The following is a 17,753-nucleotide window of genomic DNA, read 5'->3' as shown; positions in this document are numbered from 1 at the left end:
CCTGGTGCTCGGATCTGGGTTTTTCCCTGGATGTTGCAATGTCAGAGGATGCTGGGAACAGATGCTGTCCACTGCTGGCTCCTCCTAGCCTGGGGAGAGTTTCTCCATGCAAATCCAAACACTGAGCCATTGCCTTGAGCTGTGAGTGTGGCAGAGGCAGCTGGTGACAGGAATGGTGACCAGCTCTGCCCAAGCCTTCCTTTGTGGCTCACAGCACCAGCACTTTCTTCCTGCATCCTTCCTTCCACAGGAAGTTTTTTGCTTGGGTTCCTGCACCTCCCGGGGATGGGAAATGCCAATGTGGGCACAATGCTGGGTAAAACTCCCCAGCAATGGGGCAAACAGCCCCTCCCCACTGCTGCACAGCCCCAGCTCTCTGCTCCCAAACGGGCACGATGGAAGCTGTGGCTGCCTCTGGATCCCTGGAAGTGCCCAAGGCCGTGTTGGACAGGGCTTGGAGCAAGCTGGGATAGCAGAAGGTGTCCCTGCCCATGGCAGGGGGTGGGACTGGATTTTCTTTAAGGTTCCCTCCCAACCCAGCCCATTCCGTGATTCTGTGAAGGGTGCAGGGCATGGACAACCTTCCCTGTGCCTGCCCATGGTGCCAGCTCTGCCTTGGCAGTACGGGGACACTTGAGGACACCCCAAGGACACCCCACTGGCAGAGCTGGTTCTCAGCTGAGCTGGGGGAGAGCAGCACATGGTGTTGGGGGTCAGCGAGCCCCCTGCCTGCCCCCCACGTCCCGGGGCACCCCAGGGAGGGACAGCCCCTCGCCCACAGCAGGCGTGGCGTGTTCAGCGTGGGGACAGAGGCACCCACAGAGCCTGGGCAGCTGCCCAGGGGGCTGGCAGCCATTTGGGAGGAGGAGGAGGAGGAGGAAGGCACCTGGCTGCCAGGCAGGAGTCTCCAACTGGTTGAAACAGCTCCCATGTTGGTTTGCATAACCAAGCCTGGCTCTCACTGCGTCACCTGGTCACTGGGCTGGGAGTGGTGCTGGCTGGACAGGCTGAGGGGCTCCTGCTCTGGTGCCATGCCCACCATGCCCTCCGTGTCCTGCTGCCAGGCTGGGAGGTGCAGGGCTGGCAGTTCTCACCCAGGTCCGGCCCGAGCTGCTCAGCCTGTGGGGTGGCCCAGCAGTGTCCCTGCGGGTCCCCCCGCGGTGCCACACCGAGCGCAGCCCTGCCCTGCTGCCCTGCCTCCCTGCAGGACCCCCTCCAAGGTGACACTGGAGGCTCTGGCAAGGACACCTGGCCGGGCTCCCACACGGCAGCCCCTGACACGGAGGCAGCAGAGGGAGAGGGATGGATAAGAGCTGGTGGGTGAGAGCGAGGCACAGCGCTGGGATCTGGAGCTGCTCACATGGCTGGGGAGCTGCTGCCAGGCACTGGGGCCGTGCAAAGTGCAGCAAGGTGGCACAGCAAGGCGGGGATGAGGAGCCTGAACCCCCGCCAGCCCTGCGAGGGGTTTCAGACCAGGTGGGATGTGGCACTGCCAGGGTGGCTCTGATGCTCCCAACCCAGAGGTGGCTGCTGGGTCAGAGCGGTTCCTGTCAGATGCAGAGCTCAGGTCTGGATCTCAGGCCAGCCCACCCTGGGGTCTCTGGCTTTCTGCTGATCCCTGGATTAGCTGGGGTCAAAAATGGGGGGACGAGGCTTGGGGGCAGGCAGGCTCAGGGCAGGGTGGTGAGGGAGCTGGCACAGCACATAGAGCAGTTAAAGGATCTGATTTAAGTGTAAGAGATCATGCTTGTGGGCTTCACCCCAACTGGTTTGGGAGGAGCTGAAGGGCCCCTAACTGGTTTGGGAGGAGGAGAGGGGCCCCAGCCCTCAGATGCTGCCGCAGGGAGCGGCCAGACCCCTCCTCTCATGCCCTGTTGGAGCCTGCCTGGGGTTTTGAGGAGGGGAAAGGTGTGGTCCCTCACAGGAGAGTTTGAAACAGCACAAAGCTTTGTGTTTGTGGGTTTGCATGTGCTCCTGAAAGAGCTTCTTGACCTCCTAGGGATTTTTCTATCTGGAGATCTTGGAGCAGTTTCTTTCCAGGGTGAGTCAGTTGTTTGCAGAGTAGGAAGCCCAAGGAAAGCAGGTTGGCAGCTCCAGGCTGTGGCTCCCAGAAATGTTTCCTGCAGAGCCAAAAAGCAGGGACAGAGCCCAGCCCTGGGGGCAGTGGCCTGGCCAGGACACCCGATAGTGCCTGGGTGCAGACCCGGACACAGCAAAGCCTTGTGCAGCCCCAGGAAATCCCCAGAGCAAACAGGTTGTGCTGCTGGAAGCGCCTGCCCGGCCTCCCCAGAGGGTTCTCACCTCCACCATCCACCTGTGAGCGTGTCCATGCCTCCACAGACCTGCTGGGACCTGCTCTCCTCTCACCTTCCCCTGCCTCAGTTTTCCCACAGAATTGGAGTGGTATCAATACTGATACTCACTTTATCCTAGGGACTCCCTGACGCCCACCTGGAAAATACCCAGCTGCCAGCATTCTCCTTCCCCAGCAGCTTTCTGGGCAGAGGCATGAGGTGACCACACTGGTGGTGACAATCCCCTCTGGCCAGGACACCCCCAGGCGCTGTGCAGAAAATGGGCAATGATTTATTTGGGTGTAGCGGGGTGGGGGAGGAGAGGGAGCCCCTGGTTCAGGAGGAGAAGTGGGGGGAGGCCCCTCTTGCTGTCCCCAGTGCCAGTGCTATGCAGGGCAGAAGCAGGAGCTGGCACGGGCAGTGCTGCCCATTCCCTGCAGCAGTGAGGGAACCTGGCCAGGCTGGGGCTTCTACCTGCACTGGAATATGGGCATGGGCAGGCTGGGCAGGAGCGTAAGGACAGATCTGAGTGGCTTTGCCCTTGGCACGGTGGTTTGCATCCTCTGAGACCTCGTGCCTCCAGCTGAAAACTTCATTTTCATGTGGGAGCCGGGCATGGCGAGGACTCCCACAGTCTCCCCTGGCAGGAGAGCCAGCACAGCCTGCGTCCAGCAGGAGAAAGGCTCCTGGAGGATCACAGTGAGGGTTTGGTGGTGGTGGCCTGACACCCCCAGCAGTGCAGAGCCGTCCCTGGAGCGTGCTGGGGCTGGACCAGCCGGCAGGTCAGGCTAATTCAGGAAGATCCTCCTTGTGCCTTCTTAACCCCAGCTTGAACCTTCCCCATCTCCTGCCTTGGCCTGATTAGCACTTAAGAGGCTGCTGAGGGCACGAGCAGTGCCAGCCCTGTGGTGTGTTCCTCGGTGTCTTCCGTGAGCCCCTCTGTGAGCCTCAGAGCCAGAGCTGCAGCAGCAAGGCGGGCAGGAGCTGTGCTTTCCTCCCTGCCCCACAGGAGGGGCTGGGAGTGCTCCCAGCAGGGGACAGGTTGTCCAGGCAGTCCCTGCTCCTCACCAGAGCATCAGCGAGGTGTGAAAAGGCGCCTGTGGCTTGGGGAGGTGAAGGGCATGCTGCAGGTGGTGGTGACAGAGCTGGCAGAGGGGTCACACCGGGCTGGGTGGGTGGCTGGCAGGCAGCAGGTTCTGTCCAGCTGCTTGTCAGGTGTAAAAGGGCAGGATTTGGGCAGGACTTGGTCCAGGTGTGATCTCAGCTCCATTTCACAGCCGTGGATGACACCGAGCGGCAGAGTCTGCTGGGAATTCAGCCCTCGCCGAGCTGGGCAGAGCCAGGCTGAAGTAGTTCAGGGATTGCCAGGACTGCAGGGTGTGGCTGTGGCTCCTGGAAAGCTTAGGGGAGCTTTTGGGAGCTTGGAGGATCCCAAGGCTGTGGCTGTGGGTAGGGAGCACGGCTGTGGATGGGCTTGGTGGCACAGCCACCAGAGAACGTGGCACGAGGTGGTGATGTCCCCATGGGCATCTGCCTCTGAGTGCCACCACAGGTCTGACTCGGTGGTGTGGGCAGCTGGAGGGATGGTTGCTGCTTCCAGGCAGGGATTTGCTGTTGGAGCCGGCTGCGAGGGGGGAAGAGCTGCCAGTGCCAGGGTGAGCAGTGCCCATGGAGCTGAGCTGGTGCTGGCTGTGCCATGGGAGGATGTTCACAACGTCCTCTGGGCGGAAAGGGCCTCGTGGAGCCCTGTCAGCCTCTGAGCTGGGCACCAAACCTGCAAAGGGGCTGGTGGGGAGAGCAGGGCAGGGACAGGGCTGCTCCTCCTCGCTGGTGTCCCTGTGCCCACAGCAGTCATGTGGCTGCTGGCTGCAGGGACGTCGGAAGAGGAAGGTCTGAAAATAATCGCCCCCTCATGTTTTCCTTACAGCAGGAGGGAGTTGCCACTGTGGGGAATTTTTGTGACCAGCAGAGCTGGCTAACAGTCAGCTCCTCAGTGAGTCAGGGCTTGTCCCCTGCCATGGCACAGCCTGGTCCCCTGTGCTGCCAGCCTGGCTCCTGGGGCTCCCCAGCTTGTCTGGAGCCACAGCCTTCCCTGCCACCTCCAGTGGTGTGTGTGAGTGGAAGCAATCCCAAGAATTTCACTGTCTCAATGCCCTGCTGGCCTCAACCACAGTCCCCACTGCTCCCAGTCCCACTGGGCATCTTCTTGGGGTGGCAGGGCTTGTGCCACCTCTTGCTCTGCCCTTGTCCTGCCGCACAGGCTGCGCTGCTCACAGAGGGGCAGCAGGAAGGAGGTGGGGTGCTGCTGGGGGAACCCTGCCTGCTCCTGCTCCTTCCCCGCCTGTCCCCACGGCCAGGAGATCACATGGCAGGGCTGGAGAGCTCCGAGCTGATGGGACATTTGTCCCCACTGTGCTTTGTGCCCGGCTAAGCACGTGCCAGCTGCTGTCTGTTGGTCCTGCCTTTGGTTTGGGGGAGATAACAAGGAGTTTCTTAGAAACCCCAAGCAGTGTTCAGGCCTGGGGCCTGTGCCCTGCCTGACTGATGCCATGGAGTGGTGACAGGGACAGGGCTGGCAGCAGCCACTGGCACATGGGTGTTTGGGGTGCTGGATCAGCGGGTGGTGCGTGGTGTTTGCCAGGCTGGCTGCTGGCAGGGTTGGTTGCCCTGGGGTGCTGCTGTTTGGCCCCAGGGGTGCAGGATGAAGCTGTCACACCTGGGGAGGCACAATTCTGAGTGCCCAGGTGTGCTGGCACTGCCCAGCCAGTCCTGGCAGACTGCAGGGATGCAGCACGGCCAGACAGGGCTGTTTCCATCAGGTGGTGTTGAGAGAGGAGGTGGCTCCTTGGGAACAGCCTGTTCCCTGCTCTGCCTGCTCCGTGCATGGGGCACAGCCACCACCTGCCCTTGCCTGTGCCTGGCAGCAGTGGGGGGGTGATTTAGGGTGCAGCAGGGTCTCCCTGGTGGGTGCTCAGGCAGACCCAAAGTGGACTCTGTAATTTGGAGCCTGAAGAAACGAGCTGAGCGCAGTGTGAACGTGCAGCTCTGTAACCTGTGATACACTTCGGTGCTGCCCTTCTTCCTAATCCCGACACACCTTTGTTTGAAGTATTCCAGCAGAATGTTGTTTATCCAGGGCATTATTACCAGTATCTCAGGCTCCTTTTTTCTGTCCTGTGACTCAAGGACAGTTAAGTGCGATTTCTTCCATCTCTCCTCCATATCAAAGTTATCCTGGTGAGTTCATGTTTATTGTTTGCGGTTAATGTTTAATATTTCCCATTACTGGCATCTCCTGGTTGATCTTAATTACACCCTTCTAATGTAAGACAAAAGTCAGCGAGCAAGACCATGCTCAGGCTGGGGCTGGGGCTCAGAGCCTGGCACTGGGCACCCCTTTTCCCACTCAGAACCCCTTTTTCCCCCTCAGAACACCTTTTCCTACTCAGCATGTCTCAGGCTGTGTTGGGAGGGTGTTGTCACAGAATCACAGAACCATTTAGGTTGGAAAAGACTTCTGAGATGATCAGGTCTAACCTTTGAGTCCAACCTCTGAGTCCAAGCTGTGTTGGCACAGCGTGCCCGGCGTGGGGCCCAGCAGCTCCCACGTGCTGCAGCAAGATGGACCAGCAGAAGTTGGTTTGGAGTAGCTCAGGAGGAAGAAAGAGCTGCTATTTGCTTAGTCCAGGCTTTAAATGAGGTATTGCCTCTTGCTGGCTGGGCTGAATCGTTAAAACAGACTAGCAGAAAGTTAAAAAAAGTAATTAAAAATTAACAGGGGGCAGAGGGCAAAACGCCTGGCAGGACAGCGAGGTGCTGCATGCTCCGTGCAGCCTGGGAGGTTCCTGTGTGCCTCTGCCCCAAACCTGGCAGGGGGATGTGCTCCCCTGTGCCGTGTCACTCGCTGTGAGTGCAGGCAGGGTCAGCTCCACGGACCACTCGTCCTTCACTGCAGGGCTCTCAGGCTATAAATATCTGGGGTGTCGAGGGGCAACGGGGCCAAGGCACAACCCGACACCACCTCTCCCTCATTCACAGTGACATTTTGTCAAATGCCACTGGGGAGGGGGGTTGCTTATCTGCTGGCACACACTCTGATGACCTTCACAGCTCTGGCCAGGTGCCTCCTTGCTGTATTTACACTTATTTATAGCTCTCTCCTCCATTGCCACCTCTGCCCTCCTCCCTGGTGCTGGAGCCAGGCTGCCCACCCCACACATCGCCCGTCCCTCTGGGCTGGGATGCAGCTGGGGATGAGGAGGGGCTGGCAGCACCCAGCCTGGCTGCTGATGGCCTGACCCCACGGGGACTGTGTGCTGGGAGCTGCAGGGACAGCAGGGTGCACCCCTGCGTTTGGTCCCAGTGTGGCTCATGCCCCCAAAGCCTCCTCGCTCCAGTTCTGGGGCAGCTCAGGAAGGTGCTGGGGGTCTGCAGGCACCCAGCCCTGCCCCCCTAAAAGGGGTGAATGGCCGTGCCCAGTGCCACACCAGACAGCCCAGTGCCACACCAGTTATCCCAGTGCCACACCAGCTGTCCCAGTGCCACACCAGCCATCCCAGTGCCACACCAGCCAGTGCCACACCAGCCAGCTCAGTGCCACACCAGCTATCCCAGTGCCACACCAGCCAGCTCAGTGCCACACCAGCCAGTGCCACACCAGCCATCCCAGTGCCACACCAGCTATCCCAGTGCCACACCAGCCAGCTCAGTGCCACACCAGCTATCCCAGTGCCACACCAGCCAGTGCCACACCAGCCAGTGCCACACCAGCCAGCTCAGTGCCACACCAGCTATCCCAGTGCCACACCAGCCAGCTCAGTGCCACACCAGCCGTCCCAGTGCCACACCAGCTATCCCAGTGCCACACCAGCCAGTGCCACACCAGCCATCCCAGTGCCACACCAGCTATCCCAGTGCCACACCAGCTATCCCAGTGCCACACCAGCCAGCTCAGTGCCACACCAGCCGTCCCAGTGCCACACCAGCTGTCCCAGTGCCACACCAGCCAGCTCAGTGCCACACCAGTCATCCCAGTGCCACACCAGCTATCCCAATGCCACACCAGCCAGTGCCACACCAGCCGTCCCAGTGCCACACCAGCCATCCCAGTGCCACACCAGCTATCCCAGTGCCACACCAGTTATCCCAGTGCCACACCAGCCAGCTCAGTGCCACACCAGCTATCCCAGTGCCACACCAGCCGTCCCAGTGCCACACCAGCTATCCCAGTGCCACACCAGTTATCCCAGTGCCACACCAGCCAGTGCCACACCAGCCGTCCCAGTGCCACACCAGCTATCCCAGTGCCACACCAGCCAGCCCAGTGCCACCTGCCCGGTGAGAGCCCGTCAGTGAACAGCCCCGCAGTGCCTGTGTCCCGTCTCCCTGCAGGGCTGTGAGCCCCGTTTGAGGTAGTCTGTGATTACAGATTTCCCTGGTAAGCCCAAACGACTCTGCAAAACCCCTGCCCAAGGATTTTCTTTCCTGTTTCGAGTCAGGCTCGGGTGAGGGTGAGGAGGGAGGAACTCCCCGTGGGGCCCAGGGAGGGCTGGTGGGAGCAGCACTTGGTGTTCTTGGCATTTCTCACCTTCTGCTGCTTTGGGTCACAGCCTGAACGCCCCTGGCTGATTTGGGGCTGTGTGTGCAGCACGTGTGGATATATATTTATCCCTTCATGCTTTGGGTAGGCTCTTGGCTGTGGAGGGAGGAGCTGAGTCACCATTTGCTCCCCAGCGAGGAGTGGGCTGCCTGTTCCTGGCTGCTTCCTTTGGCCCCTCCGAGGTGCTGCCTCTTTCCTTCCTTTGGCCCCTGAGTGACAGGGCCACTGCAGGGCACCCCAGGGCTGGTGTGCAGGCCGTGCCTGGCTGCCCTGGCAGGCTCAGGCAGGATGAGGCTCCAGGAGGTGCTTGCCCATGGCCAGCAGCGCTGGCATGCCGGCACTTCAGAGGCTGCCACTCGTGCAGGCTGACTAAGCACGAGCGGTGTGTGTGCCATCACCCGCTGTGCCCGCAGCTCACGCCAAAATACTTGGCCACCACTTCAAGGGGTTGGGCCCAGGGGTTCTGCAGATAAGGGTAATTTCTGCCGGTGCTGCTGTTGGAGTGAGACAGAGGAGAGCACCTGCAGGTCTCTCTGTCACGGTCACTGCGCTGTGCCCAGCTCCCTGAGCCAGCTAAGCAGAGCAGACAATGAGCTGAGCCCTTGCTTGCCCTGGTTTAGGATGCTGTTCCTGCCCTCCCTGGGCTCATGGATACAGCCAGCAGCCTGACCCCAGCCAGCCTCTCCAGTCCTGCTGACTGGGGGGGTTTCGTTTGGGGAGCCCAAGCTGACACTGAAAAAGAGGAAAACATTTCCTGTCTCGTTAATCCAGTGTTTGAATTAGAGCTGGGCTTGCAGAGGAGTCTCGTGTCTCTTCAGAGATAAGACCTCACGTGCCAGAGTTCACACTGCTCCAAAGCAGAACTGGAAGGGACATGTCCCACCTGCTGTCCCCAGGGTGTCGGGAGCCAGCACTGAGCCGGGGCATCCTTGGATGTGGCTGCAGCCAGTGGCTGCAGGTCCAGCCCAGGACACGTGCCAGAGCTTCTGGGGACACTGGTGACAGTGGCCTGCATTGACCACCCTCACAATGGGGCAGGGAGATGGAGCTAACCCCTGTGCCAGCTCATCATGCTGCCTCGCCTGCCACTGCCCCGGGAAGGACAGACTGGGGACATTGCAAAGGGACAGGGAGTGGGAGCAGCTGGGGCACCCACCAGAGCAGCCAGGAGCTCTTCCACTGCCGGGAGACAAAGGGATGCTGCCCAAGGGGATACCAGGAGCTCTTGGACTGATCTGCTCACGGGTTTCCAGGAGAAGGTTTAGGGGCTGGGGGGAGCTGGTCCCTCCTCACGCGCCGTGCTCAGGGAGGGGCCCCGCTGGCACTGCTCTGGGAGTGTTTAGGGGCAGTCCTGGCACAGGAGGGTTGGCAGGGTGACCTCTGATGTCCTTGTCAGACAGTTTGGAGACCGTCCCTTGTGCTTTCTCGCTACTGCCTGCTCTTCCATGGGCATGGACAGGGGCTGGCACTGGGGTGGGCACGGGGCTCTCCTGCTCTCCAGCTGTCCCAGGTCCAGCAGCCTCAGCAGGGGCGTGAAATGAGCACAGACCCTCAGTGTGAGGGTCCCTTATGGCCTCCCTGGGGAAGTTCTGCTGCCATGATTGAAGTGACAAACCCCTCACAGCGGGCAGGACTGTCCCAGCTCTGCAGCAGGTGAATAAAAGCCTCTGCAGGGGAAGCTCCGTGCAGCATCCGAGTATCAGCCTGTGCCTGGGAATTGTGAACACACCTCTGCTGGGCTCAGGTCAGACCTGGTTCATGCTTTAAAGAAAGCTGAGGGAAATGTCTCTGAGTGAAGGCCTTTCCCAAACGACCTCCACCTTCCAGCTTTGGCTTCCAGGAGCAGCTGCTGGAGGGAGTGCCCAGGCTGGGGCTCCTGCTCCCCCAAAGGACGGAGGGGTTGGCATGGGAGCACCTGTGTAGCTGCCTGGGCATCTCCTCCCCTGGAGCAGGGATTCGTCAGGCACTGCCAGCACCTCTGTGGTCGCAGCCTTGCTGCCGCACACCCGGGCCAGGTGTCTGGGCTGGAGGATGCCTCCGAATTTCTGAGCATGTCTCCATGGGTGTTTGCTGGCTGCACACCAAGAACCCATGGCTGATCTTCCTACAAAGTCCCGAGTAAAATTAGAACAAAAGTTCACTCCTCTCCCAAGGCAGCAGGAAGTGCAAAGGGTGGGAAAAGGGAGAGTCAGAGCAGATGAGGTCCTGTGCCCACAGGCAGCCTCCCCATCGCTGCTGCCACCCCTGCCCCGGGCAGGGGGCTGGGCCCGTCCCCACCCCTGTGGCCAGCCCAGAGGGACTCTGCTCTCAGTGCTGCTCAGGGTGATGGATTCTGAGCTGGGAGTGATGGATTCCCTCTGGAGCCCCAGCTCCATGGTGGCTGGGCTGGGTAAATGACCCTGTCTGGCAGAGGGGACTGGTTGGAGTGCTGGAGTGCCCATCCCAGTGCCCATGGGGGTGACCCCACTGAGCAAAGGCTCTCCCCGTGTTTTTCAAGGAAGAGGAGGCTCAACACAGACAGAGCTGAGTTTTTGGGCATTCCTGACCTGTGGTAGGCAGGAACCTGGGAGCATCCCCAGCGTGGCAGTGGCCGGGCAGTCCTGCCCCGGAGTGCGCAGGGAGGGCAGCTCAGCAGCGTTAGATTGCAGGGGTTTATTTTTACCCAGCCCTGTTGCCAATGGGGACATGTCACATCTGTGGAGTGGATCAAAAGACATCCCGAGCACTGGTGTCAGCTGCTCCTTGTGATCTCAGCACCAGGATCTTTTCCCTTGTGGCATATCAAAAGGAGCAGGAGAATTTGACTGCTCTGCTATTTTTAATTGCACGCACACACGCACACACAGAGACACACGTATATCTGTGTATGTATGGCTGGGCTAAAAATAAAAGCCTCTGCCTGTGTTCCCATGGGAAGATTGGGGGAGAAGGGGGAGACAAAGTTGTTGGAAGACTTTTTTCTGGAGCAGGCGCTAGAGCAGGGACAGGAAGGCAGGGACAAGCCACAGCAGGTAAGGAACACATCTGAAAGGCCAAAGGACACCTGATCCCACTGCAGTCCCAGCTGCCCCTGAGCAGAGGGGACAGAACAAGGGGAAAGGCAGTATCTGTGCCCCCCAGAGCTGGCAGTGACCTGCTGCATGTGCTCTGACACCTGGGAACAAAGGTTTTTGCAGGGCAGGTTAGAAAAGCCTCATCCCTGGGGGCCCAGTGAGGAGTATTAGCTCCCAGAGGCACTCAGAGTTGCCTGGTAACACTTTGTGGCACCACGCTTGTGGTATTTACCTGATACACCACTCTCCAGCAAAAAGGTGAAGGGAGGGTGCAGGGAGAGCATCCCCCAGAGTGGGGGCACCTCCCTGCAGCCCCCAGCCCCACTGTGGCCCTGGGCATGGCTGGGATGTGGCACGGGTTCACCATCAGGCCATAAAACCACTCTCCCCTGCCCTTGCTGTGCCCTCCAAGGAGCTCTCCCTGTGTTCCACCTCCCCTGGGATTGGTCAGGGTGGGAAGCAGGTGAGAAATGCAAAATGGGAGTGAGTGTGTGCACGGGATCATCCTTTGGAGTGTGGCAGGCAGGCTCCTCAGCCTGGGGGAGCACAGTCAATAATCCCAGATTATCCCAATTTGAAAAACAAAAAATGAGGAGAGAAGGAGAGAAAAGCTGTCTTTTCCATTCCTGTGGCTGGGTTTGAAATCTCTTTTCCTTCCCACTGAGTGACGGAGGAGACCCTTCCAGGGTGCTTCAGGAGGAGGGGCCCCCACGTTCCCCCGCAGCCTCTCTCACATGCTCAGATGTTTGCCTGCTCCAAAATCCATTTGCTCTGTAAATAAACTTGCTTCCCTCACTGCCAGAAAACTCCCCTTGGGCAGCCAATGCTGGGAGGAGTCGCACCAGACCTTTCCCCTCTGTGTTCTAACCTGGACACCGAGGCAAAACCAGGCACGGTCCAAATGCCAGGGCAGGCAGCGGGTGCTGGTGCCAGCCCTGGCTCCCTCGGGTGCTTGGTGCCGCCTGGGGTTTCGTGGCTGGAAGCCAGGCCCAAGTGGGGCAGGTGCCAGCTCCTTTCTGTGGTTAAATGGAGATTTTTAGCTCGGTTCCTGGAGCTCCCATCACCCCGTGTGCTCTCAGACTTCCATTCATTTCCGTGCTGTTCTTCTCGTCCTGCGTGGTGCAGGGAGCAGGGTCTGGATTGCCTTGGCAGTGCTTTGGGATGTGCAGCTTTCCCGGAGGGATGTCCCCAAGTGGTTCAGGGCCATGTGGTGGGGACAGGGTGTGAGGCTGGCCCTGTGTGCTGCTGTCCCAAGTCTCTAGTGCTGATCCCCAGGCCTCCTGGGTAAGCTGGATGTCACTTTTAGGGCACCAAGGGCAGGAATTGCCCCTAGGAGCCCCAGCAGCCCGGGTGGCTGTGCTGTGCCCAGAGCATCTGCACTCTGGAGAGACGCGGCTCTTCCCATGCAGGTCCTGCTGTTCCCAGCGCTGGGACACCGGAGGGGGCTTGCTGGCAGGTGCGGGGCTGTTCACAGTGGCCAGTGCCAGGCTGTGCAGGGCTATTGGGTGAAGAGGTGCCCGCCACACCCTGCCAGTGCCGTGTCCTCGCTCCCGGAGCCGTGTGGGAAGCGGGGCTGGGGCTGCGGTGGGAGCACTGGCTGCCCGCACGGGGATGCTGCTGCCTTTGCTGCCCGCACCTCTGGCCTCACGCCGTTTCTCTCCTTTCCTGTGCGCAGTATGAGGTGTCTGGCGAGGAGCACCTCTACTCCGACTTCCCCGAGATCGATCTGTCCCAGCTGGACGCCGGCGACCTGGACTCTGCCGGCTGCTTCAGCGAGCTGCAGTGGGGCGGGGAGCACTCAGAGACCGACTCCAGCCAGTACAGCACCGACGACTCCGAGCTCTTCCAGGTACCCCCATCCCCCGAGGATGGAGGCAGGGGGAGAAGGAGGGTGGGAGGAGGGAACACACACAACTATTAATATCTCCTCCCCAGCTGATTAGTGCTCCATTAATTGGTGCACTGGCTCTAAATGGGGCAAGCGGAGTAGGGCTAACGAGGAGCTGGAGGAGGAGCAGAGGAGGCTGCTGAGCCAGCCCTCCTGAGCTGGATTATTCACAGGGAGCTGCAGCCGGGGTGCAGCGTGTCCTGTTCCATTCCTGGAATGCCAGGGCGGCAGTGCGGGGGTCCCAGCACTGGAAAAATTCCCTTCCCGGGAGCAGGAAGCAGCCCCTTCCTTTGGCTTCCCAGCTCTGGCAGCCCCCTCTGTGTGGGGCTGGGGTCCCTTTGGCAGAGGGGCTGGTTCCTGTCCTCGGCTCTGGGCTGGGATGGGTCCATGGCTGGGCCCGCACGGTGAAACGCTGGGGCAGGGGATGCTCCTGGGCACAGGCAGGGCTGCTCCATGTCCCTCTGCTCCTGTCTCTCTTTCATCTCCTGGAGCTGTGAGGACAGGCAGGGCTGTGGGCACGGCACAGGCACGTTGGAGGCAGGGAGATGCAGAGGGGACTGGGCACAGAGCAGACTGGGCACAGAGCAGGCTGGGCAGCCTCCTCACCTTGCCCAAAGCTCATGCCATGCCCTGGATGTGCCCATCCTTGGGGCTGGAGTCTCTGTGCGCTCCTGAGCAGCACCCAGGCCTTTACCCCCTCGGACGCGGAGGCTGTGACCCACTGGTACCAGCTAATCACCGACCCTGGGTTACGTTTTGGGAGGAAGAGGATTTCTATTTAAACAAGGAGATAAAAAAGAGCCTCAATATTTTCTAACCTGCCTGTAATAACAACCCTCTGGCTTTTATGCTGGGCTGATGCTGTGCTTGAAAATGGTCCAGTCCAGCTGAGGGACCTTCATCACGAGACGCATATTTTCCGTGAACTTCCTGGGGAAAAGATAAACAGAAAAGAAATGCAAAAGCCAGGCCGATGAGGAGCAGTGGAGTATGATGAAATGTATCCCACTGAACTTGTATGCACAGCAATCTCGTGCCAATAACAGGAGGAAAAGAAACGGAGCCAAAAATGGAGCATCCTGCTGCCTTTCCCTGGAGCCTGCTCTAGTAACTGCGAGCAAGGTTAGGGCATGGAACAAAAGATGTTTAATTTTCCAACAAGAGGAGAAAAACACAGGAGGCTGTGTGCAGGCAGCAGTCCTGCCTCTGAGCCTGGCTTTACCCCCGTGCTAATTTTATCGCTGATGGTAGCCTTCTTCCCGTTGGACATGGTTTACATTCAGATTGTGATGGAGGAGGACCAAAAAGAAGGAACTCCTGGCCTTCTCCAGCCATTCCTCAGCTTCTGCATCCTCTTCTGGGCTTCAGCACTGTATTGCCAGACCGGAAGGGAACTCGTGGGGCTGTGTGGGACTGGGAGGGCACTGAGAAGGCTGGAGGTGCATCAGCAAAGCCAAAGCCCTGATGAAACGAGGGACCCAAGTCAAGCTGGAGCAGTGGGCAGGGAGGAGGCAGGAGCAGCCCCTGGCCCTGCCTGGCCCAGAGTGAGATGGGCCGTGCACGACAGCTCCCCTGAGCCAGTTTTTGGGTGAAGAGCATGATCTGGGGATGCTGATGGGAGACTGGGGAGTGACTGGGGCTGTGCTCTGGACAGGGTCCCTCACAGAGCACTGGGTGCACCAGCTCTAAGTGTGAGGACTGAGAGCCCTGGGGAGCTGGAGGCGCCTGTGTTTGGGGGCTTTTAGTGAACACAAAACTCAGCGTGGTTGTTGCCACAAGCTGTGGCATCTGGCCAGTGGTGCAGCCTGGGCTGAGCTTCCCCTGTGCCCTCTTGTCCACTGGGCAGTCCTGGCTGAGCTCACAGCTCTTGTACTTGCAGCCCAGTGTCAGGAGAATTTGGGCCAGGAGCCTTTTCATCACAGATCCTGTATCTGCTGCCGTTTGCCTCGTGGTGGGGTGAGGGACTGTTGGGAGAGAAGATGCTCTGATTCATTCTTGTCCTGCTGGGGTGCAGGTGGACAGACTGATCCTCCTTTTCTGGGTCTCTCCTCATCCCATCCTGGTGCTGTGCTGGGGAAAAGCTCTCACTGTGGGGTCACTGGGAAGCGTGGGAGCTGCTGTGGCTCTGCTGGTCCCTCTTGAACATCCTGGGGACCCTCTGCCCAACCTAACACCCCCTTTCTTCTCTGCCTGCTCCTTTCAGATAATAGACAGCGAGAACGAAGCGCTGCTGGCAGCCCTCACGGAGACTTTGGATGATATACAGGGAGATGACATGGGCCTCGCTGCCTTCCGAACTATGGAAGAGGGGGACACGCTCAACCCTGCCACCACCTCACCTGCCCCCTCCCCCAAACCCACCGCCCCGGTCACGGGGGGGCCGCCCCCGGCCCCCGAGTGTGATGAGCTGTCTCTAGTAAGAACCCACTTCCTACTGTTTAAGGTGGATTTGGATGAGCCCCAGATAAGCCGGCTGCATGGGTATGATAGGAAGCCAAGGTCTGAATTTTTTCATTCTAGGCTTAAAACTCTCTTTAACCGTCAATACCAAAGCATATACTTGTATTGTATACGTATACATGTTCTGCATCATTGCTGTCACCTCCATCACCATCCTCACGGGAACAAGCTGTGTGTATACAAATCTATCTATGGATGGGGTGGGGGCGGGTGGCAGAGGGCTGGGGGCTGCTTTGGCAGCACCCACACCTGCTTTTAACCCGATGTGCAGGTGTGGGGCTGCCCGGGGCTCTCCCTGGCTCATCCCGGCCCTGTGCCCACGGGCAGTGGTGGTTGTTCCCCCGGCTCTGCCCTGGCTGAGCTCCCTGCTGTCACAAGAGGGGCTTGCCTGAGTGTCAGCCCCTGCCCTCGGCTTTCAGTGGGAGGGTTTCACCCTCCCTGTGCCTTCCACCAAACCCCCTCAGGGACTGTGTGGCCTCCAGTCTCTCCAGATTTGGTGGCTGGAGCATCCCTCTTGGTCCCCTGCAATATTGGCGCTCCAGCCCCGCTCCCCTTCCTGGCCAGGATTAACTGGCAGCGTTTCCTGCCATCCCCGGCAGGTTCCTTGGGACAGGACACCGAGCCTGCTCCCTCCTGCGGCTCAGAGTCCCCCCCAGAGCCCCCCAGCCCGGTCCCGGGGTGTCCCCAAAAAGCCAGCAAAGGGGAGGAGTGACATCCAGTGGTGACAGCGTGCATTTCCACCGCCCACGCCCCGCAGGGGTATATATCACACATGACCTGTATGTGTATATATAGGATGTATACGTTGCAGGGGCGGGGGGGAAAGGGTGCTGGGCGCTTCCCCCAACAGGAGCCTCACTCCTAAAGCTGCGGGTGTCCCGGCTGGCATTTCCTGGCGGACCCTGACCCGGGCACCCCATTTCTATCACTCCCTAACCCCCCAGGGCTCCGGGCAGCACGGGAGCCCCAGATCTGTCTCTCCTGCAGTCCCCGGTGCCTACGCAGTCGTCTTGCTGTTGAGCTGTTGTTGCCTCCGGTTGTTAGCGCCCCACGGGCAGAATCTCAAATGTTGTTGCTGGGTGTGGGGCTTGGGCTTTTTTCCCCTCCCCCTGACCAAAATTGGAGTTGAGTAGAAGGAAAATGTTACGCTGACCCAGCCGTCAGAAGTGGTGGCACTGCGGATGACCTGGGGAAAACCCCGCTCCCAGTGCCCCTGGGCTTGACACAGAGCATTGGGGAGATCCTCGACAGATCCCACAGGGATTTGCATCAGCAAAACGCCTTGAAAGCTCGTTAATGAGTCCAGGCCCTCTCTGGGTGTTTTGGCTAAATGAGCCTTGCACGGGGACCGAGCGAGCTGTCCAAACCCATCACTCACACCAGTGAAAAGCCTCTGTCACCTCAGGGCAGCAGTGATGGAGTGAGAGGCTGGGATGCCACGGCAGCTCCTGTGTGTCTGACACGAGTGGGGTTGCCCCTGGGAAGTAAATTCCCTCCTGTCCTCACTGCCCTGACCTGCCTGGGGGTCCCTGGGCTGAATGCTGTGGGGACAGGGCTGCACACAGCCAGGCACCTGCCCCACAGCCACGAAGAGGCAGGAAATACTAACCCTAACCCTCCCTGCCTGGTATTTTGTGCCCCATTTTTGGGTCGGATGCTCGGTGATGGATGTGCTCACGCGTGAGCCAAGGGGCTGTGGCCCCCCGGGCATTTTCTCCTGCCCTCGCTGCGATGCCGACTCCTTTTCTTGCCCCTTCTCTTTGCAGCTGAAGAAGCTGCTCCTCTCTCCGTCGCCTCTGAGCTGTGAGGCCCAGCGGGACGGGAGCGCCCGGCGCCCGGGGACCCCAAAGTGCCGGCCCGCACGGCCCTGCACAAAGGTACTTCCTCAAGCCCGTGCAGCACCCACCTCCTGGGAGCTGTCCCAAAGGATGGGTTGGGGAGTGTGGGCAGCCTCTGGGCTGGGCAAGGGGTCGGGAACAGGCAGGGACTGTCACCTGTGGTGCTCCATCCCTGTCTGCTGCAGTCTGGGCTCTGCAGAACTTCAGACTTTGTGCTGAGTTAAGAAATACCTTGATCTCACTTGAACCCTGAGTTAAGAAATACCTTGATCTCACTTGAACCCAGAGGGGGTTTGGCCTCTCCTGACTTCCCTGAGCGCCCATTGGGAAAGCCCCAAGTGCTCCCTGGTCACCCCCTCACCCCTCTCCCTGGTGACTCTCAGCCCAAGCCAAGGCCTTTGGCCAGGAGTCCCTGCCTGTCACACTGCAGAGCCCACCCCAACACTTCAGCTGATCTGAAACTCAGCAGAGGGTGCCGTCCGAGATTTTCCTACTTTGCTAATGGTCATTGTGCGGTGCATTAGGCCGGGCAAATTAGATTGGCTGGGAAGAGCAGCGGATCCCTCCCGGGGAGAAGGAGCATCGCTGCAGGCAGGAGGGGCAGCACTCGGGCCATGGGGC

The 17,753-nt window shown here is 59.8% G+C and overlaps 1 protein-coding gene across 1 annotated transcript in view; it reads left to right on the top strand.

Annotated features, from left to right (window-relative positions):
- Positions 1-17,753, top strand: part of PPARGC1B (PPARG coactivator 1 beta) — a 49,179-nt gene that overhangs the window by 18,703 nt on the left and 12,723 nt on the right. Inside the window, exons 2-4 of the mRNA XM_032124505.1 lie at positions 12,622-12,795; positions 15,038-15,250; positions 17,061-17,171. Of these exons, the coding sequence (XP_031980396.1) occupies positions 12,622-12,795; positions 15,038-15,250; positions 17,061-17,171 (498 nt within the window). The remainder of the gene's footprint in view (positions 1-12,621; positions 12,796-15,037; positions 15,251-17,060; positions 17,172-17,753) is intronic.

Source organism: Corvus moneduloides, chromosome 15 (assembly GCF_009650955.1).
Source record: "Corvus moneduloides isolate bCorMon1 chromosome 15, bCorMon1.pri, whole genome shotgun sequence".
Classification (NCBI taxonomy): domain Eukaryota; kingdom Metazoa; phylum Chordata; class Aves; order Passeriformes; family Corvidae; genus Corvus; species Corvus moneduloides.
This window is presented reverse-complemented; position numbering and strand designations above follow the sequence as displayed.